Source organism: Centroberyx gerrardi, chromosome 9, assembly GCF_048128805.1.
Source record: "Centroberyx gerrardi isolate f3 chromosome 9, fCenGer3.hap1.cur.20231027, whole genome shotgun sequence".
NCBI classification, from domain to species: Eukaryota; Metazoa; Chordata; class Actinopteri; order Beryciformes; family Berycidae; genus Centroberyx; species Centroberyx gerrardi.
The window spans coordinates 2,515,503-2,538,982 of record NC_136005.1 but is presented as its reverse complement, the minus strand read 5'-3'; the positions used below and the strand labels follow the sequence as shown (position 1 = coordinate 2,538,982).

Below are 23,480 nucleotides of genomic sequence, written 5' to 3'. Positions count from 1 at the left end.
ATTCAGTGGATGGATTCACTGCTGTTTAGGACTTTGTGTGACGCTCTTCTCTGTTGCAGCCCCAATTTGTGATTTAGGCTGATAAGACAAAGTATTTTTAAATTTACAGATTTTTATATAGCATTTTTGCCTTTATTAGATCTACAGTGAAGAGAGACAGGAAAGATTGGGGGGGGGGGGGGGGATCCCAGGCTCCAACCCAGGGTACACACATTAGACCACTGAGCCACCAGGACCCCCAATAACACCTTATTTTTACATAAAGAATTTGTGCAACTTTAACATAGCGCTGTCAAATGAGAACCATGCATGTCCAAAATGTCAACTTTTCCAGAACAGCCTTGTTTTTAGCTTGATGACAATGCATTTTTGAGTTTATCCAGTGGGTTTTGTAAGGTTCCCATCAGCCCGAGGGGCCGCAGAACTTTGTCAGTCCATAGAAGACCAAGCAATCCTTCAACTGAAGTAAAAACATAAAAATCATCAAAATTGAAGTCAACAGGTTTTCACCCAACAGCAATGTTATGCTATTTGTTGGTCCAAAGTGTCTCACTGTACCATGAATGTCTAGATTAATGTAGCATGGGCAGCCCAGTGGGAATTGAACCCCCAACCCTGGCAGTGTTAGTGCCTTGCTCTACCCACTGAGCTGCAAAAGTTGTATTTTCAGAAAAGGTAGAGTTGCTTCAGATGTTTTTTTTACCTCCGTCTCTGTCCTCAGATCTTCTTTACCTCCATCTCTGTCCTCAGATGTTTTTTTACCTCCGTCTCTGTCCTCAGATCTTCTTTAACCTCCGTCTCTGTCCTCAGATGTCTCTTTAACCTCCGTCTCTGTCCTCAGATGTCTCTTTAACCTCCATCTCTGTCCTCAGATCTTCTTTAACCTCCGTCTCTGTCCTCAGATGTCTCTTTAACCTCCGTCTCTGTCCTCAGATGTCTCTTTAACCTCCATCTCTGTCCTCAGATCTTCTTTAACCTCCGTCTCTGTCCTCAGATGTCTCTTTAACCTCCGTCTCTGTCCTCAGATGTCTCTTTAACCTCCGTCTCTGTCCTCAGATGTCTCTTTAACCTCCGTCTCTGTCCTCAGATGTCTCTTTAACCTCCGTCTCTGTCCTCAGATGGCCTCGGCAACAGCGACCTACGGGCAGAAGGAGTCCTCGGACCAGAACTTCGACTACATGTTCAAGATCCTCATCATCGGCAACAGCAGCGTGGGCAAAACCTCCTTCCTGTTCCGCTACGCCGACGACTCGTTCACGCCGGCCTTCGTCAGCACGGTGGGCATCGACTTCAAGGTGAAGACCATCTACAGGAACGACAAGAGGATCAAGTTACAGATCTGGGTAAGACAGAGAGAGACGCTGTGTGTTTTCCTGTCAGTCTGCTCTCACACCTTGGACAGGGAAGCCTCAGAGGGTTTCAGAAGGGAATAAAATAAAACAGAATCAACTTCAGATCTATATTTTACGTTTACATATGAGGCGTTTAGGTACTGTAGTTCAGTGTCTTGCTTGAGGACTTTTTCTACATTTACACTGCCACTGAAATCTGATTTATTTCATATCAAATATTTTTTTGTACTTGCTGTTTACACATTTCTAAAAAGATAATGTTTACACAACCTGTATGTATGTGCCAGGTCTGTAGATTCCCACACACTTTCTTCACTTACAAGGGTTTTATTTAAAGACACAACGTTTTGGTGAAATGATAGTGGAAATGTCAAGACACAGACAGTAGTAAATTTAATTGAATTCAAGCACTGAGGAGGAGAGTTAAGTTTAAAAGCCTTTATTTAATGCGCATATTCAGAATATACTGTACAGACAGCAGTAAAAACAAGTGATATCGACCATATATTCAGTGTTTCTCTTCATGAGGGTCTTGTAATACACTAGAGTGTAGCACGAGAATAGAACAGAATAGAATAGAATAGATATTTTTTAGCCCAAAGTGTAATTTGACTTACAACAGCAGTTCACAAAAACGAAACAGTACAAACAAATATACAGTATATACAAACATACAGGCTGTGGTCGTTCATTGCACAGACATTCTTTGCAATGACTTAATGCATTCATCAATTCACCATTAATCAATTCATTTCATTAATTATACAGCATATTAAAGAGAGAATGCTTGGGGCATCACAACATGATCACATCCTCCAGTCTTGTTTGTGCAGTATCAAGTAAAGCCTGCTGGATTACGGTCAGCTCAGAAACACCCAGGAAACTCCCAGTACAACCACAGACCCTGCTGTCGGTCGCTGGGCGGGGTCGGTGCCTTGCTCAGGGGCAGCTGGGCAGCGGTGACTCCCACCCACAGTTTCCCAGTCGATTTTCAGATTCGAACTGGCGACCTCCTGGTCAGCAGCTCCTCAGGTCGACCGTTGGAAATGGAAACGACTCCATTTGGCAGCTATACTGTAGGTTTCAGAATATAATAAAACAGAATAATAATGAGAAGAAGAAGTAGAAGAAGAATCATAATCCAAATCATAATCATAATAAGCTTTATTTATATAGCACTTTTCAAAACACAGTGAAGTGCTTTACAGTCAAAATAAAAGAAAGTTCAAAGACAGCAAGAACGACTAAAAGAGAGAATGTAAAATAACAACAAGAAGATGGAACAATAAAATGCAAAATGAGCATAAAAAGCATTAAAAAAAGAGTAAGCGAGGATCCTAAACACTTTAAAAAACAGGAGGAATGAAATGGTGACCATAACAAGCAGGTTCATATAGGGAAGACAAGAGACTAGAATGCAGCGACTGTATTTAGGGATCAGAAAATGACGGTGAAGCAGCAGCTCCTGCCCTAACAGCACATAGGACCTTGTTTATGTTGTAAAAAACACATTTTCTCAGAGGTTTCGTTGCGTTAGACACACCTGGGCTCCGGTCGGATCAACAGTACATATACAGCAGCAGAGTGAAGTGGGAGAACAGGCTCTGGGGAAACTGGTCTTTCAGTATAATGTTGTAGATCATACAAGAAATGTTTGGCTCTGTTACTGTTTCTGTCTTTCGCTGCGTTTTTACAGTCTTTCCTCCTCGACAACACATTCTGCTGCAGACAGAGCTGTGGTGGCAAGCCCTGCTGTGTGTGTGTGTGTGTGTGTGTGTGTGTGAGAGAGAGAGAGAGAGAGAGAGTTTGTGTGTGTATATATGTATGCATGCATGTGAGTGTGTAGGTGCATATATGTGTAAATGCATGCATGTGTGCATGGTTGTGTGAGTGTGTGTGTGTGTGTGTGTGTGTGTGTGCAGCACTGCCTCTGTTGTCAGCCTTTCCCAGGCATTGCCTCTGGTAAGAAAGACCAGATCGGCCAATCAGAGCGCGAGAAACGGATGACTGGATGCTGCCCCCCCCCCCCCTCCTCCACCATTACTACACATCTCCCTGAGTGGATCACCCCTCCACACACACACACACACACACACACACACACAGCCCATCCCCCACCTCTCATCCTACACTCGGCTCAGCGCAGACTCAAGTGGAGTAAAATGGAAAATGTTTTTCTGGACCCACAGTCATTTATTTCAGTGTGCAGCTAATCCACTTCATATAGATTCATCTGATACAGCGCATCACACACATTAGCTCGCTTGAAACGGTGGCATTTGTAATTTTTTTAACGAACTTAATGTGCAGAATCATGAATGCTGCTGTTTCAGCACAGCTAATGTGCATGTACCGATACACAAGATCTGATAGGCGAAAGAAAATGGATCTGGATATAATCTGAAAGCCCCGAAATAATCACAGAGGTCTATAATGGAAGAGCTGTTCTGATCGTGTGATTGGTTGGGAGTTGGTGAGGCTTATGGGTATTGTAGTAGATGTCATGGAAACATGCTGTATGTGTCTGACGATGAAAGAGCTTATTTTTCAACACAGAGGTTGAGATATTCATAATTATTGACAGCGATCACATGATGGAGCCTTGCTTCACCCTGCAGAAGATCATTTTTACCAAGGTTTGTTATGTAGCTCATGGTGTAGCCTAGAAAGCCTTCAGCTCATGTGTCAAAATGACAGTCATTCAGACCAAGGCTGTAGTCCAGACCAACTCAGTCGAGTCCAAGTCAGTTCCAAGACCAGGTCCAGTCGAGTACGAGTCAAGACCAAGACCAAAACAGGCAAGAAACAGCGTACATGTCTTTCCAAATGTAATAATAATGCTGAAGCAGTTTCTTCAGGATGAACAGATGTAGATTTATCTGCAGGAGCTTCGACATCCAACTGATCACTTTTCCACAAAGCAACACAATCAATCACGTGATATTTTAGACTGATAGCAGACAGACAGACACACAGTGGAAGCTGGAGTGTGAAGAATTCGACTCGTTCGGGCAGCAAGTCTGTTCACACCGCACAGCTCCAAGTCGATGTGCCGCTTTGTTTTTTCCACAAACGTTTCCTTTTGTTCATGCAAACCTGACAAAGTGTGTTTCCACAGCAAGAATACGGAGGCCTTTAGTGCCACAACACCGCCAACAAGCTCAACAGGGAATTCTGCCATCTTAGAGCCTTAATTTGATTGGTTGAAAATGTTTTATCGTCGCCTCTGCGTTCCAAAAAATAGCTGAGATCGAACCAAATGTGCAGTTATGGATGTTTTTATAGTTATCTTTGTAGTGAGAACACAGACATTCAATTTACAATCTTTTTATAGTTTGTTATCTTTATAGTTATGGTTCTGGGTGTGAATGAGTCTCCACACACTGACTCATCTGGTTCATCCTACCTGCTGCTGCCGGTCTGTGTTGTCAGATCCAAACCAAGACGAGATGACTCATCTGTTCATTACGAAACACTCAGCAGCAGCTTCACCAAAACCTCGTATCTCCAACATGTCAGGAATGTCAGTCATTTTCAGGAAATTAAAAAAAATCAGCTTTGTTTTTAGTCTGACCACCAGGCATGTTTCAGTTTGTCCAGCTGGTTTAGAAAGAGTTTCATATTCCCGAGGGTTGCAGAATTTTTCTCAATGCATGCAGGATGATGAAATCTTTCAGCTGAAGTTAAAACATGAAAATTAGCAAAATTGGAGTTGCGAGGTTTTCTCACGTGACGTAAGCAGCTGAGACTTTTCCTAATTTAACCAACACGTACAGACACACACACACACACACACACACACACACACACACACACACACACACACACCTCCCCATGTAGGTACTCACCTCAGTTAAATAGCACAAAGGATATTTACATCAGATCTTGTGTGCTGCTAAATGATTATTAATTATCTTCAGCGGCATTTGTAATTTTGTATATAAGATGTTTGTAAAAAATGTTACATGTTATTTGACTATTTTCAGATAGAAACCAGACTTCACAGTGATCAAAAAGAAGTTCATTCCCACTGTGCAGTTTTACGTTTATTAGCCGTTTAAAAGATGTTTAAATGGTTATAGATGTCTAAAATGAGGCTACTTAGGGTTTAAAAGTGAACGTTTAGTAACGTCTCCGTCTTAGACTTTGTCTTCTGGGATAAATGACAAAAATAAAGCATTATGTTGTACTTTTCTGGTGCAATTTTTTTTATATTTGTTTAAATATGTAATACTGTATTAACTGCTTGGTTTAAACTGGGCTGTACATTCCCAAAACGATCCTGGGCTTTATGAGAGCTGAAGTAGATGAAATGACATTTAATGCTCAGTGGGTTATATAACAGCCTCCACAGCTCTACCTACACTTTTATTTTAGGCATGTAGCTGACGCTCTTATCCAGAGCGACTGATAGTGAAACAGTACGCAACATAGAATAAGCTTCAAGTCCTAGATCAGCAATATTATCACCAACAGTAAGGAGAGCAGGTCAGATCTACAGCGCCTGGCAGCAGGTTCATGCAATATTCCTGTGGTGTGTGAAAGAGAAGTGCAAGAAAAAGCAGATTTCTGAAATATTTCTACATCTATAAACAACAGTGGAAAGTGTACTAAAATGTCCTACTCTACTACTTCTACTAAAGTAAAAGTACTGTTACTTTGCAGACATTTTACTGAGGTAGAGTTGGTTTAAAAATCGACTTGTAAAGTAAAGTAAAAAGTGTCTAATTTATAATGTCCTCAGAGTAAAAGTTACTGAGTTACTTCCTACAGAAGAAAACATTGTTAGATGTGATTTTACCCAAACAATTCTAAAAGGACAAGAGGGCAGAGTTGAAACTACATTATTTTAATAGTGGGAATTAGTCATATTAATCTCTTCTGTTCTCTTCTCTTCTGACTGAACGGCCAATTCATGACTGGACAGTTTCTTTTGCTAATGGAGAGTTTATATAACCAGTTCTCTGTAATGGATGCTATTTAAAATTCTTAGCATACTTCAGATATCAGCGCTCGTTTTCCTCCTTCATTCCTTCTTGTCCGGTATGAAAAACAAACTTCCACAGAGCGAGAGAATCCATCACAGGAAACATAAAGCCAGACTTTCTGTTTTCTCCTTATTTCATTACCGACTTAAAAAAAAAATAGAAGGATAGAAAAAAAGCTGCTCAATTACAGTAGTAAGAGTTACTTGTAATTAGTTACTTCCATCCCTGTCTATTTCTGTATCTATCTGAGATGTGACCAAGTTAACTTTGCTGGAGTCCCAAGTCAGTCTCAAGTCTAAATGTAGAACAGCAAGTCAAGTCAGAACAAATCAAGAGTCCAGTATCAATTTAATATCTTAAAGAAAACTAAATATCTAGGACTTTTCAATGCAATATGGTTTTAATAGGATAAAAACTTGGTAAGAGCATCATGAGTTTGATTTCTATAATCAGTTTCAACTTCAATAAATTCAATCATTCCATACAAATTCAGAAAACAGAATTTAAATTCAGTCGTCCGCTGGAACAAATCTCATCACTTTCAATCTAAGTCATTTACACAAACACAAGATCTCAAGTCAAGACTTTAGAAACCTTTTCAAGTCATCAAAGTACAAGTCAGAGTCAAGTCCCAAGTCACCAGAACCCAAGTCAAGTCAAGTCTCAAGTCTTCTCTTCATGCATCAAGTCAAGTCTCAAGCAACTGTGACTTGAGTCCAAGTCATGTGACTCGAGTCTCCACCTCTGGTATCTATAGATCAGACCATATTTCAGCATTTTATTCCATAGAATTAGATCTTTCTTTTCCCTCCCTGCTGTAATGGGAGCAGAGCGGTCCGGTCTGGTTTCTGGGTGTTGGGTATCAGGAACACTGGCTTTAATTCCCTGAGCATTCATTAGGACTTAAGAGCTGAAACCCAACCTGCTGGGTCACCGGCAGAGAGAGAGAGAGAGAGAGAGAGAGAGAGAGAGAGAGAGAGACAGAGAGAGAGAGAGAGAGAGAGAGAGAGGGAGAGAGAGAGGGGTAGAGAGACAGAGAGAGAGAGGAAGAGGGATGATCATTTTTTGGCGCTGCGGCGGCGGAAGTGAGACGAGAAGTGGAGGAGCTGATGAACTGTCAGAAGCCACCAGAGGCTTTTTAACACCCCGGCTTTACCGGAGCATGATGGGAACGATGTGTCAGTCTGGCAGGCAGGTGTAATGTGCTGACCTGTGTGTGTGTGTGTGTGTGTGTGTGTGTGCGCGCGCGTTTGTCTCATCTTTCAACTATCTGTGTTCTGTAATCAGGCCGGAAACTGAGTTGTTGTGTTTGTTTTTTTGTTCCATCAGTCCCACAAACTGATGCTGCAGTGATGTTTCAGGGAAAAGTCTTAAAATAAATGATTGAACTCCACTAAGAACAATCTGCATCCTGTCTGCTTTACTAAACACAGCTGAACTTCATGTCTCTTAACTATTTATTTCCAGTTGTCATTTTTCTTAAACTGCCCATGTACAGTTTCACAACTTTCATTAGTTATGATCAATCAGAAACAGGCTGTTTTTTCCAGGTTTGTGTCCTTAAATTGGCCTTAATTCCAATTCCAGGCAGCATTAAAATGTCTTGAAAAGTCTTGAATTTGTCTTTCTGAACTCTGCAGATAGCCTGTTTTAGTATTATTTTACCAGCCATGATTAAGTCAAAAACCCTTAAACGACAGTCTGTTACCTGCCAGTGTGGTAAAGTAGATACACTTTCTTGAAATATCTGCAACTTTAAAAATACATCTTCACCTTTTAGGCCAGTAAGCATGTTTGTCTTCTTTTTATGTGTCTATTCTTTTGTTGGGATGTTTTTAATTTTAGAAATAAAAACTGAGGTTTTAATGAACAGAATCGTCGGGGAAAGACTTCAGGGCCTTGTGCCAAATGTCTGAATAAAGTAAAAGCAGCCTTTACCAGCAGACTGTGTGAGTTTTAACCTGTGACTTGTTGAATGGGAGAACATCATGTGACTGAAGCGCTGGCTGTGTTGCAGGACACGGCGGGACAGGAGCGTTACCGCACCATCACCACCGCTTACTACCGCGGAGCCATGGGCTTCATCCTCATGTACGACATCACCAACGAGGAGTCCTTCAACGCCGTGCAGGACTGGTACGTGATTGGCCGGGGCCGGTGGTGGTGGTGGTGGGGGGGGGGGGGGGCGGGTTTGTCATGTGACCGAGCGAGCGAGTGTGACTTGACGCTGTGCAGCTTTCTCTTTGAGAGGCAGTGTGTGTGTGTGTGTGTGTGTGGAGTGGATGGTGTGTAGATACTGAGAGACTACTGAGGTTTGGGTCATGAATGAACTCATCAATTCCAATTCAATATTATATTATATTATATTCTATATTTTCTTTTATTTTTTTTCTTTTATTTTTTGTGAGGATATATTGTCATGTCATATTGTCGTGTGTGTATTTTTGCCTGTAATAAAAAAAAAATTTTAAAAATAAAAAAAATTCCAATTCAACTGAGGAATTTTAATTTGAAAAAACCTCCAGGAAACAGAGTTGGAATTGAATTGGAATTTCAGGAACTTCAATTTAATTCAGTGAAATTCTGTGAAATTCGATGTATTTTTTGTTTTTTCTCACCACATATTTAAGATTCTACATAGTGTTTTATATTATCAATACTGAATATCATAAAATGTTAAAGCAACCTTTCAGCTGGTATTTGATGCAGAACATGTCATGGTAATCCAGACATTATGACTGAATGTGTTTGATTTGTTGAACTGTCTTTTATTTGATTCATAATGTTTTGATTTATAATGTTTAGAAATGTCATGGTAATTCATGTCATTCCAATTAAATTCACATTCTGTTTCCTTACCGCTGGGAGACTTTCACATTCACAGTTCAACATGCATTCCCACTCCAAATAAATAGAATTAAATGGGTGTAGATGGATGGACGGAGCTGTGGATCAAGTTCAAGTTTCTGTGATGCATCATGGGTAAAAGGTTCTTTCTATCAGCAGAGACAGGAGATGCTGTAGCGATCACTTTCACAGTCCTCCATCCTTTGTTTTAAGATGAGATGAAACTTTAATGCTCCTGTGGGGAAATCAGGCCGCTGCAGCAAACTGTAACAGGATACAGCAAGAGTCTGAAGTCCAGTTTATTTATATCGCTCTTCATCACAGTCCAGCCTCAGAGGGCTTTACACACCATCATATACATGTCATGTACCATACTACATCATACATATACACATCATATACAGACCATCATATACATGTCATGTACCATACTACATCATACATATACACATCATATACATGCTTCATATACATGTCATGTACCATACTACATCATGCATATACACATCATATACCATACTACATCATACATATACATGCTTCATATACTAGATCATACACATCATAGAGAAAATAGAGAAAATACAATATAAATTTGAGCAAATGTGGTCATATGAACACAATCAGCCAACGATTTCAAGGCTAGAATCTATCTATCTATCTATCTATCTATCTATCTATCTATCTATCTATCTATCTATCCATCTGTCTTTCTGTCTGTCTATCTACTGTATCTATCTATCTATCTATCTATCTATCTATCTATCTATCTATCTATCTATCGATCTATCTATTGATCTATCTATCTGTCTGTCTATCATCTAACTATCTATCTAACTATCTATCTATCTATCTATCTATCTATCCATCTGTCTTTCTATCTGTCTATCTACTGTATCTATTGATCTATCAATCAATCAATCTATCTATCTATCTATCTATCTATCTATCTATCTATCTGTCTGTCTATCATCTATCTATCTATCTATCTATCTATCTAACAGTAAGCGTCGTTCCCCACAGATGATGTATTCCCTGCTTCCGACCAGTCAGTAACAAACACATCACCTTGTTTTGACCTGTCAGTGCAGCGCCCCCATCGGGCCAATCAGTGTATTTATGCGTCATCAAAATCCAGCGGGCGGCGTGTGAGACATCGGGCGGCGTGTGAGACATCGGGCGGTGTGTGAGATATCGGGCGGTGTGTGAGACATCGGGCGTGACGGACGGAGACCGGTTCAGTCCTTCCTCTGATCTTCTTCATGCTGAACAGAACTGGGGATGCATCGTGTTTCTCTGCCTCCAGTCTGTATCAGTCTGTATTCCCTCTGCAGCTGAGAGTGAAAAGCTGCAGGCCTTCATGCTCAGTTCCAACTTGCTGCTCATATCTGATTTTTTTTGGGACGACTGTTCATATCTCTTCTGGGATGTAACCCATATTTCATACCAACATGAACTGGGAGAGCTGTGGAAAAGACAGGCATGGAAGAGAAATAAAAACAAAAGACGTAGCCTCAGTTTTGGTTTCAACACATTTCAGTTTCAGTCTGATCCTTCCAGTTTGGACTGAACTGAGGCGTCGAGGCGTCTGTTTACTTTTGTTGCCCTGGCAACATCATCACCTTTTAAATCGCTTCTCAAAACATACTGTTATTGAAAAGCTCACCTTTAATCCTGATCTGATTTTAGCCATGTCATTATTGAATTGAAAATTTTCTATAAGATTTTGATTTATTTTTTAAAATTTGTTTGTATTTTTATCTCTTTGCTATGTTTATTTTTAAATTACCTTCAGTTTTTATTTTTGCTCTACATGTTTTGAAAAGTTCTCTGTAAATAAAGTTTATTAGTATTATTATTATTAAAACAAATTCTGATTGGAGCATTCAAATCCAAGTCACATGTAGGTTTCATGCCTCACATGCCAGCTTTTTGCTGTTCACACTGATTAAAAACATCAGATCTGAGTCACATCTGTGTGTGTGTGTGTGTGTGTGTGTGTGTGTGTGTGTGTGTGTGTGTGTGTGTCCCACAGGTCGACTCAGATTAAGACGTACTCGTGGGACAACGCCCAGGTGCTGCTGGTAGGAAACAAGTGTGACATGGAGGATGAGCGGGTGGTGGCCGGGGAGAGAGGCCGCCAGCTGTCCGAGCACCTCGGTGAGGTCACACACACACACACACACACACACACACACACACACACACACACACACACACACACACACTCCAAAATCTATGACCTTTCTCAGTATTGTGTCCATCAACCTTAGCTTGGCAGAAGACTCATCTGGATTACAGTTTTATTCCAAAGTGAGATGCCAATCATTTGAAAAAACATGACAGCTACAGAATGATCTTTGGCATGGAAGTAAAACTAATTATCAATTATCCTTCAAGTTATTTGCTTTCTTGAACCTAAACATTTTGATCCGTTACATTTTTTAAATATGGGGCAATGAACTTCAGGTAACATTTTTGTTTTCCAAAGCTGATATACAGCAGCATTTTGGAATAATGGATTTTGGACCTTCCATCGACTAAACTCATCATCTCATCTCACCCTGCACTCAACTGGTGTCGGATTTATGGTCTGAAGGAGTTTCTGACCAGGAAGAGCCGCATGAACACATGAACATGTCGGATGATCAAGTCGGAGAAATCAGGATTGTAGCTGCAGCAGGAATTGGCCGAGTTGTGACATAATTTTGACATGAGACTCTTGTCCAGTGCAGCTTTAAGTCCGGTTCACTTTAATTACCCGCTGTATCACGTCCAGTTATGGCAGCACAACAACACCTGAACTCATGTCAGCAGCAGATAGTGTAACCGGTCCACAGTATCCAGTTCTCAGTAATGTGAGCATCAACCGGAGCCTGACGCAGCACTTATCTGCTGTTTACTTGTATTACTATACCTGTGAGGACCTTTCAAACTTATTCCTACTCTAACCACAAACCAAACCCCGACCACAAGCCTCAGCCAGGACCAGATAAGCCCCTTTTCAAATCAGGGCCAGTTAAAATGACCTCACCTCCTCAAAAAGTCCTCTCTTCTTATGTCCAGAACTGAAGCTTGCACTCCCATGTATAATAATACATGTCACACACACACACACACACACACACACACTGCGCTCCAGTGTAGTTAAGATAAGTGTAAGTAGTAGTAAATGAAAAGGAGAGTAAACTACAACCTCCAGTCGGTGATCATCAACAACCACCAATATGAAAAAAAATAAATTATCTTTTCTTGCCTCAGGTGAATGACATAAGATTTACTTGTTGTCATGGCAACGCTGACAAATTCTGGTTTGAGTGTTCAAATACAAGTCGCCTGTAGGTCGCATGAATTATATTTTCAGAAAAGCGTTTCTTTTCCCAATATTCATGTAACTTACAGCAGCTTGATACTACTTACTGTGATGTATACTATGATTTTACATCAGGAAGACTTATGTCACCCTAAAAAATATAGACTGAGTTGTTAAGCTGATCTGCAGGTGAAAGGAAGGAAGCTCCTCTCTGCTCATTTACATGAGCAGTAACACAGTGAGGCTCAGTGAAGCGTAATTTATGTTGTGGGAACGTTTTACTATAACGTGCGCACAAAATATGCAATATACAAGATACATTTTGGTTAAAAGGAGCCCTCATTTTGGTTTATTTGTGCGCACGAGATACAATTCATTTCCTCGATCTGAGCTCTTGACATGCACTCACATGTAAAACGTGCGCACAAGTTGCCGAAACATTCCCTCGAAATAGTGAAATCGTGCTCTCGATTTATAAAACGTGTTCATGTCACAAGCTCATAAAGCACATGATGGTGGTTTCTGTTGAAATGTGGCGTTGCCCTGCGAGTGTTAACTGTAAATCAAAAGAAAAGGCAACATGTTTTCAGAGTTGGTTGAAATCAGCGGCTCAGGATGGAATAATTGATGTGACGTTTTAATTATGGGAGCGTAATCATTATTTTGTGTGCACAAATTATGAATTCGTGGGAATGAAAAAAACAAATCGAGGTAATGAAATATATCTTGTGCGCACAAATACAACAAAATGAGGGTTTGAACTGCATATTGTGTGCATGTTATAGTGGCCTCAATCTACTTTTGTTCTCTCCCTATGGCCGCTCCTGGGCTCCGTACATTAGTAGGATGTAAAGCGTATCTGACTCCAGTATGAACTGACAGTGATGTTGAAAAGTGACAACAACAAAAGATTTCTCAACACATCTCAGTTCCAGTCTGATCCTTCCAGTTTTGACCAAATTGAGGCGTCGAGTCGTCTGTTTGTCTCGTTGTCCTCCAAAATTATGAGTGACTTGCCTCAGGTGAATGACATAATATTTACTTGTTGTCATGGCAACGCTGGGAGATTCTGATCTGAGTGTCACATGTAGGTCGCATGCCTCGGGATCCAGTTTTGTGTAGCATATATCCATGTGGTCTGGATCAGAATATAAAAAATGCCACTCCATGCGGGTTCACACTGAATTATATTTTCAGAAAAGCGATTTTTTTTTCCCCTTAAAAGACCCAATCCTCATATAACTTAAATCATAGTACTTACTTACTATCATGTTTACTATGAATTCAAGTCAGAAAGATTTATGTCAGACTAGAAAGGTAGAAAGACTAGAAGAAAAAAGTGTATAAAATGAGTTTCTACATGCGTGCCACTGAGTTACACAGGGAATTGAACCCCTAACCCTGGCACTGTTAATACCATGCTCTACCTATACTCTACCATACTCTACCATACTCTACCATACTCTACCATACTCTACCATACCCCCCCCCAGGTTTTGAGTACTTCGAGGCGAGCGCCAAGGACAACATCAACGTGAAGCAGACCTTCGAGCGCCTGGTGGACATCATCTGTGAAAAGATGTCGGAGAGCCTGGACGCCGGCGACCCCGCCGTCACGGGGGCCAAACAGGGGCCCCAGCTGACGGAGCAGCCCGCCCCGCCCCACCAGGACTGTGCATGCTAAAGCTGACTACCCCCTCCCCCCTCCTCCTCCTCCTCCCTCTCCTCTTTCCCTCCTCCTCCTCCTCCTCCTCCTCCTCCAGTGGGAATCCGGGGCCTCGAGTCCAAACACCGTCACCCTTCACCCACTGTCCTGCTTCTCCTCGTTACCTAGTAAGGATCGTTGGCTGCTGGTCACAAGAACCGGGTTGAAAAGTGTCTGAAATGCGTGGAGATATTAGCATCCGACGCTTGAGGTGCGTTTGATTTGCCTTCCTCTATGTCAGGAAGCTTAAAAGTGTCGGTTGTGTAGTCAGTCTGATGCCCGAAGCGAGTCAAACCAAACCTGAGCGTTTCAGACTCTTTTCAGCCGAGCTTCTTGAATGTTCCCGGGTCTGACCCATCTTCCTTTGTTTCCCCGCCCCTCAGTGTGGTCTTACAAGAAGGATTTGACGGCGTCCGCCCCTCCGACTGCCCTCTAAATCCTTCCGATGTTTACAGTACTTTGTTTCATGTCAGTCAAATGTCTTGAGAAGATGTCAGCCTTGGTTTCGGGGACCGAGAAGACCGTATCAGAGTTACGTGTCGTCCTGCAGACAGGTCAGTCGTCTGGAGCGGGAGGTTGATCCAGTTCAGTTCTGTTCCGTACCCTATATATGTGTTTCCTGTGTGGTTCTAGATACAGACAGAACCAAAAATATATGGATCTTTGTTTCATTTCTTGTCTCAACTGGTATCTAAACCCAACACAGTGGAGATATTAGTTCATTATTTAGTTTGTTTATCATTTCTCATCTCAGCCTTTTCATTCAGCCTTTTTTTCTGTTATGACTTTTCTTCAGCGTACTTTTTGTATTCTGGTGTCTTTTCATACTTTAAACACTGGGTGGGGAAAATATGAACAAGATATAGCTAGGTTAAAGAATATCAAAATGTAAGAGACACCTTTTATTTAATTATTTTTGTTTTAAATGTGTATATAAATGTTGTGCAATATATAATATCTACAGGTATACATTTCTGGAAATGAATTTTAAAAAGTATGAAATTCTATGAAGATAATAGAGTAACAAATATATGAGGTCAATGTTGTAGTTTTTCTTTGGATGGCGTCTGGATCTGGTTGCACCAGCGGCAGCTCCTCTCCGCAGCGCTGCATTTCCCTGTGGGTTTGGTCTCATGCTGCGTTCAGGAGACGTCGGAAAGTTGGAAATTCCATCTTCCTACTAGGGAAAATGTGATGTAACGGCCTTTTGAATCTGAATTCAAGTTGGAAATTCAGGCCAGATTGCTCGAGCCCTAATTTTACCAAGACACAGTTATCGACATCACGTCAACATGGCGGCATGCACTGTAAACGCTACGCAGCATTACTTTTAACATGTTTATAAGCTGTATTGTGGTCTTCAAAATACACTAACGTTTGACTTTCAGCATTGCATGACCTTAAGTCTATGAAAACACCTGTGTGTTAAATGGGTAACATATAGATTTGAAATGTAAAGTTGCACTTAGTTGCTAACGTTTTATGCAAACTGGCTGACTAACATTGCTAAATATCACTGACATGACATCAGCTGTTGCATGGGGAGCAGGATTTTATGTCGGCTTTGGGCGTCCGTGTTTCTCTCCGGGTTTTTCCAAGCTTGACCGCTGGAACGCATGAAGGCTGTAATTATTACGAGCTACCAGTTGGGAATTTCCAACTTCCGCGTCTGAATGGAACGCAGCATCAGTTTTGCCTGGATTCAGCCCTCGGAGCTAGCTTCCCCCTGAATAGCTGTCCTGATAGTCACACCCGCTCCGTCAGTTTAGAGGACTGGCACTGCTTTCCTCTGATAATGATCCTGCTGACCTTTCACTGTCTTTTTAAACCTGATGGATTGGGTTAGGGAGGATCCAAACACTGTTAAATCTAATTCGATTGCCGCCTTCGGTCTTAACATCAGTGAAACTGCTGCAGCGATGGCAGTTTCTTGCTTCCTGCTTGAATAAATCAAAATCACGTTGATCACCGAGTACAATGAGTGTACAGGAATCTGTCTCGCTGGCATTGATACCGACACATATCAACAACTTAGACAGTAATACACTACATATAGACACACATGGTACAGACAGCAGGACTTCACATATAAAACCTTAGATAGACAATGGACAACAAAAATCACTCTAATGTAATACTGCTGATCCAGGAAGACGTGTGAAAACATTTACAGACAACCATATAGATTTTAATTCCAGTTTGCATGGAAGGAGACTCACTCCATGTAATTCATGCCACTTGTGCAGTTATGTGCATTATTTTGCGATGCATGTTTGACTGCAGAGGAAAGCATGTCATCTGTGGGACTGGCAGCACCAAACCCCCGATGTGTCTCTCCTTATCTGTCTGGATGGGAGAGAACATTGCATCAAACTACATACAGAAATTTGACGATTTAATGTTTCCTTGCTTATTGGCAAACATACATACATACATACATACACACCCAGAACATGACTTAATACTTCCCAATCAGTAGGATACAGGCAAACATTCACTCCACCCTGTGTGTTTGTTGGTTTGTTCGTTCAACGCTTTTTGCCATGCGCACTGCTTAGGGGAATTACGGTCTGCACTGTGCGCCTGTACACCAGGCAGTACGGTAGAAATCAAACAAGCATCAGCCAACATCCACAGACCAGGAAGTAGCTACTGGCTAGGTGAATGCAGGAATTAAATATTTTGTTCACCTGTTAGCACTTAGGTGTGAACAGGTGGAGTTTTTAATAATAAAAAAAAAGGTTTAAAGGTTTAAATTTTAATAAAACTCGGTGGATTGAATGTGTTACGTCATGTTATACCAGGTGTGTGTGCTTGCTGCTGAGCAAGGCAGCATTAAAACATTTCTTGCCGTTCTCTCCCATTAAAAAAAAGACAGAGAGAGGATGATACCATGGATTGAGAAGACAAAGCATTATAGAAATCATTACACAGTACAAAATCATTCATAAAGTGTTGATACAGCCACTCTGTACCAGCAAAATGTTTGTTCAGACAGCAACTGTTGAGTTAATTAACTGTCAAGTGTAGCAACTAACTTGAAACCACAGATGTCAAGAGCCATTGAATTTTTAAGCGTGAGAAAGTGCGTTTTCTAGATTTCAAGACCCAAATGAAAACGTCCCACCAAAGTTGTAATGTTCTTATCAGAAAGCGGGTGATAAGACAGTGATATTGACAGCGATGATCAAGTCAAAATTGGGGAAAAAAGATTTGAATCCTGCTTACATTTTAATTCTTACTGGTCGTGACTGTTGCTTTTTCCGGTAGAATCCAGAATCTTAAATCTGAAACTGTTCTCCTCTCCAACATGTCTTCCTTTCTCTATAAACCTGATGTGTAAATACCTTTGAGTCGTATGTGTGGATTGTGTTGTATCGACTCCAGGCTTGCAAAAAAAAAAAAAAAAAAAAAGAAACAACAAAAGAACAACAGTAAAAATCTGAAAACCCCCAAAAAAGAGCCGTGTTATATCTGCATTCATTTCTAGGCCTGCCTGTGAATGAATGTGCCGCTCGGTTTAAAAAAGCAATACACAACACAGTATCTACACAGAAGGAAACTCCACCCGGCTTGGTAGAGGCTTTAGATCTTCTACTAGCGCTTAAAAAAACACGCTGTTTATTTGGTCTCTTATCACTGCCTCCTTAAACCCTCCTCAGTTCAGGCTGGTAAAGGCGAGAAAATATGTTGTGGATGTTTTTATCTGTACTTTGTGGTTTAAAAAAAAAAAAAAAAAGGTTGATAACAATCAGTCGACTGTTCTTTTTGAAGATTTTGTACCTTGGGGGGTGAGATGCGTACGAATTGCTGCTATTTCTAACGTAGTGCATAACATCGTAAAAAAAACAGACCTAAGATTAGAGGAACATACATCATAAGTAACATCATAAATGTTGCGTTAAGCCAGACGACGACTGTAGTGAACTTGACATCGGGACGCGTTACAAATAATCAAAATTGTTCGGGTGTTAAGAAAGCTCTTGCTGAGCTTCGATTAGCGGTAAATGTTTGGATGCTACGAGTCTGAACAGTCTCTAGGTGTCGCTGTTCAGGGTGTCACTGTCAAAAAAAAATTAAATTCGATGGAAATCTCAACAGCATAAGAAGCAGCTGGTCAAAATGGGGGCGATTGTGATTCCTTCCTTCTAGAGGATGTAGAATACAGATTTACACTACCAGTCAATAGTTTGGACCCACCTAATTAAATGTACTGTGTTTTTCATTCTCTTAAAGCCATTTTGATCTAAAGGCTTCTGCGTAAATGCTTGAAATTTGTTTCTTAGACAAATATAAATAGTGAAGTTGATCCTATGTATGAATTTCTTTCCAAAGCCTTTGCCTTTCCATCAAGGCAAAGGGTGGCTACTTTAAAGAATCTAAAATATAAGATAGTTTTGATTTGTTTAACACTTTTTTGGTCACTGCATAATTCAGTTTGTGTTATTACATAGTTTTGATGTCTTTACTATTATTCTAAAATGTGAAAAATAGTAAAAATAAAGAAAAATGCGTGTGTCCAAACTTTTGACTGGTAGTGTACGTACAGGAAAGTCACCGAAAAGCTCAATTTCGTCCCCAAAATGACGTTAGTAGTTCTCAGAAGAGCCAATAACAGACTTATGAATCTTGCGGTCCCTGTTGAATTTAATTTAGAGAATGAAATTGAGTCGTGAGTGTACCTGTTTTTGAGATTCCTGAGGACAACTGTGTCATATCAGAACCCATTTTTGCCCATTTTTGATTTCAAGGTATCCTCCAAGGTTGTACATTGTCCTCACTGAGATTCCAGATGCATCAGCGAACCCAAATGAGCGAACAGCGACATGTTGAGGTTGTTCGGTTCGGACGCAGCCGAAGTGTGAGTGAAAATAAACCTCTCTTCTGGGTGTTTTAGACAGTATGACGTTTTTATCCCATCGCCTCACTTTGAAGTACAAAGAACAACTTCGCCTTGACTCGCTGTCCTCAGTTTGTTCTGTCAAGAGCGTAAAAACACCTGAAATTGTTTTTTGTTTTTGTTGTTTTGCTTTCAGTTTTTTTAAATTTTATTTTACATTCATTGATACTGTTCCACAAAGTACTGTTGACTTGGTTTACATTTCATTTTTATTTTTTTTTCTATCATGGGAATTGAACAACTATTATGCAGTAATTAATGTAATGATAAGGGAACATGGTGTCAAATTGTCGAAATGTGAACATTACAAAAACCTGCTGTACATGTTGTGGAAGAAAATAAAATAACAAAAATAAAGTTTGTGATGTTAAAACAATGTTTCTTCTTTATTGTTGCTCATAGTGGTCACACACACACACACACACACACACACACACACACATAAAGTGAAGAAAATATTGGTACAACCTACCAGAGGTACTTCAAGTCTCAAGTCTAAATGTCAAGTCAACTAAATATCTAGGACTTTTCAATGCAATATGGTTTTAATAGGATAAAAACTTGGTAAGAGCATCATGAGTTTGATTTCTAGAATCAGTTTCAACTTCAATAAATTCAATCATTCCATACAAATTCAGAAAACAGAATTTAAATTCAGTCGTCCGCTGGAACAAATCTCATCACTTTCAATCTACGTCATTTACACAAACACAAGATCTCAAGTCAAGACTTTAGAAACCTTTTCAAGTCATCAAAGTACAAGTCAGAGTCAAGTCCCAAGTCACCAGAACCCAAGTCAAGTCAAGTCTCAAGTCTTCTCTTCATGCAGCAAGTCAAGTCTCAAGCAATTAAAACTGTGACTCTAGTCCAAGTCATGTGACTCGAGTCCCACCTCTGCAACCTACTCTTTAAACAGACTGGTGAAAGCTATAGTATGATCCAGTATATAAAGGTTTAGTTTGATTTTGACCAACAAATTATCTTTGCTCTTCCCAACAAAAAAGGATATGATGTCATGTGTCACAAGGCGGGAGCCTCCTGAAGGACCTCTGGGGGTCCCCACCATGGTCCCCACACCCCAGTTTGGGAACCAAGCAACCAAACGGCCTGTCAGTCATTAGTCCATGAGGATTTATTGTGCCATTTCCCATGCAGCCAGCAGAGGGAGGCAGAGTCCGGGGTTAATGATCTGAACTGGACTGATGCAGACTCCCACACACTTGGGAGAAGAGAGATGCAGCCAGAATTTTGTAATTACATAACACTGTGACGTCACTGAATTATCTCCATCACTGTATGCTATTAGGAGGAGCGAGCTGGAAATGTCTTAAAGCCATCAATGTTTTCTGTTGTCAAAATAATCCAAATTAACTGGGAGCCAGAAAAAAATCACTTATTTCTATAACAATACTATATTGACCTATAGTGTCAATAAAGTTATCATACTGTATTTTTTTTTTTTTTATCTCCTGTGGTGTCACTATAATATACCTAGACCATCCCTATAAGGACTTATAGGTTTGTGATATTTCTATAGTATCCTTCTAAAATGTATTGTGGGATTGCTGCTATTCTTTCTAAGTGAGATTCTGTCACGTATAGCACAGCTTTCAGTTCCTGTAACTTGTCAAATAATGCAATAGAGCCTCAATCCTCAGCCTGTATGGACCTTCCTTACTGAGACTAATGTGCAAGGCAAGACAACACAAACTGTGAGATTCTTCAAATTAAAACCCTGCAGTTGGAGAAGTGCAGTGTGTAACCCAACATGAAGAGTCTTGCAGCTTGAGGTTATTTGTTGAACCTGACAAATTTCTATTGAGCAACAACGAAAACACTCCACCCCTTTATTGGACCTGCATGCAGTGAATGATATCTCTGTCAAGATGCACGCAGCTGTGTAGGTTATAGGTTTGGACCAAAATGGAGGAAGCAGTGTCTTTTATTGCCGAGCAGCATTTAATTCAGAACACAGCGGCATGTAAAAACATACTGAAGTGACAGAAACAGTCAGTGCAACAAAAAAGGTAACAACGTTAAAATATGAAAACACTTAAATAAGACACCTTAGAGTAAAAAACGGATGAATACAAGTGCTTGTAAAGGTTAGGGATAATAAACACTGATGACAGCCTGCGGGCAACATTCCAGTTTGTCAACATGCAAATCTTCTGTTCCCTACAGAAATGTGATATATGGCAAATATACAGATATCGCTTATATGTCAAATATGGGCATATATGCATTTCCCATGTATTGAACATATACATCAAAGATATCTGTGACATAAATGCGCATATTATGTAGTCTAGGATACAGCAATACATTGAAAATCGGTTTGGTCCAGGTTTGAGACTGTAGCCTATATGGACACAGCCAATCTGTAAACATTTTACAAAAATTGTACGGATATGTGCCGTCTGTCATTAAAGTTGAGCTGGATATAGCCCCGATACGCGCCGTTCTTCCTCCTATATGAAAAGAACCATCGGTTTAGACCAAACTCCATTTAGAAATCTGGCAGTTGCATGCTGCCTTGCTTACCGGAAAACGCACATACCAGGTAGAACAGGACTAACGAGATTTTACAAATTGATGAGAACCACTCTTCAATTCGGCATACATCCATTAAACCTATCAGCACTTATTTCAGTAAAATTCCAGCTTTTGGAATTGATACGCCTCTTATTCCGAGCAATATTCTTCCACTAAAATACACAGTGGAGGGGGTGGTGAGCAGTGTGAATCAATTATAAAAATGTTTTATGGAAATAACGTGCTGCTTCTACAGGCCGAATTTACCAGAAGAGCCTTAACAGTCGTAAACGGTCCGAAATTATATTCTATCAAGTATGTACATTTCGCAATAAGCAAAGCCACTTCAAACTGTCAGATTTTTGAATTGAGTATGGCGTGACATTCTCTCCTTAGAATGGCACGTATCAGGGCTACGCTACATACAGAAAACCAACATTATCAAAGTCTTTGAAGCTTATATGCTGGTCAGTCACTGCGGCCCTCGGGCTAGTGCACTTGGACTTGGTGTGGCAGCAGCTGGCAGCCGCTGTTGACATGGCTGAGGACTTTCTGTTTCAGCTGGGCCACTTGCTCCCTCAGCAGGCTCGCCGTCGACGCCAGGTCGGTGTTTTGGCTTTTCAACGTCTTGACTTTGTCCTCCAGCCTGGAGATTCTCTCCAGTTTCCGTTTCCGACACTTGGTCGCGGCGATGCGGTTCCTGAGCCTCTTCCTCTCGGCTTTGATGCGCTCCTGTGAGTCCATGTCGATGGGAGACAGCGGCGGGCTCTCCCCGAAGCTCTGGACGTCGGGGACGGTCTGCGGCTCGTCCTTCAGCGGCTGGACCCTGGAGAGCTCCGGCTGCGGCGGGGCTGCCCCCACATGATGCGACGGAGGCGGCGGGAAAGGGACCGTGTCCGTGGAGTAGTTGACAGTGGTTCCCAGAGGCCCGCTGCCGTAACTGTTCAGGTTCGTATAGACCGGTAGATCCGGCTGCACGGTGACCGGGGCGATGTTGGTGCCCAGATCCAGACTGTTGTTCGGCTGCCCGGCCCCGTTCAGCTGGTTCTGCTTGTGTAAGTCCTCCAGCGCCTTGACGAAACCCTCGGCGAACTCCTGCTCGTCGGTTACCGTTTTCGGGTAGAGGAACTGGGAGCTGGTCGGTGTCGTCGTGACCATGCCGTTGGACTGGATGATCAGCCTCTCCAGCTCCGGGGAGGCCAGCTTGAGCAGCCCCAGGTCCGGGGAGGCGAGGATGCTCTCGGCGTCGCGCAGATGCGGCTTAAGATTGGCGTCGTCCGCCAGGCTCAAGTTAATATCCTTCTTCATCATTATTTCCGTGAGTAAAAGACAAGTCGTACTGTTCGGCGCACCTTTAAACCGGCGCCCTGTCCATAACCTCAACAAATAAACCGAGGCGTAATTTTTTGGAATGGTAATTGTTAAACGACTCTTCCTTTAATATGTCTTTTATTTCATACGCTGAACCGCCGGTTATCTTTCGCTCTCGAGCGGGATAGAACTTCTACTGCACGCCCGCGCACGCAGCCTCGAGCTTTTCTATCCTCGTACGTTCCATTATGTCACCTCAGAGCGCGCGCATTGGGTAGAAATTACCCCTGTCTTTTATTTGAATAAGGGGACGTACTCGCCAGAGAGGAGGAGAAAGTGAAGAGGTCTCACTCTGCCTCCACTTCCGGGTACAGGAGTGGAGTTCTGTCTTCACTTACTTTGAGTTTCAGTGTAAGGTCTAAATAATACAAGCGTTGTGCCAACGTCCATAACAAGTGACTTGATTCAGAGTCACAAAATGCCGATGCTGTTAATTTCCAGCTGGCAGGTCGTCATGACAACCTCCTGC

General features: G+C 41.3%; 2 protein-coding genes across 2 annotated transcripts in view; one reads left to right on the top strand and one right to left on the bottom strand.

Moving 5' to 3' along the window:
* Positions 1 to 14,184, top strand: part of rab3ab (RAB3A, member RAS oncogene family, b) — a 25,499-nt gene extending 11,315 nt beyond the window's left edge. Inside the window, exons 2-5 of the mRNA XM_071917254.2 lie at positions 1,119 to 1,343; positions 8,358 to 8,476; positions 11,223 to 11,347; positions 13,994 to 14,184. Coding sequence (XP_071773355.1) covers positions 1,119 to 1,343; positions 8,358 to 8,476; positions 11,223 to 11,347; positions 13,994 to 14,184 — 660 coding nt within the window. The remainder of the gene's footprint in view (positions 1 to 1,118; positions 1,344 to 8,357; positions 8,477 to 11,222; positions 11,348 to 13,993) is intronic.
* Positions 14,185 to 20,938: 6,754 nt separating this feature from the next.
* LOC139925735 (transcription factor JunD-like) lies at positions 20,939 to 23,176 on the bottom strand. Its single transcript, XM_071917222.2, has one exon. The coding sequence runs from the start codon at positions 22,949 to 22,951 to the stop codon at positions 22,130 to 22,132; it is 822 nt and encodes a 273-aa protein (XP_071773323.1). The 5' UTR covers positions 22,952 to 23,176; the 3' UTR covers positions 20,939 to 22,129.
* Between the last annotated feature and the right edge of the window lie 304 nt (positions 23,177 to 23,480).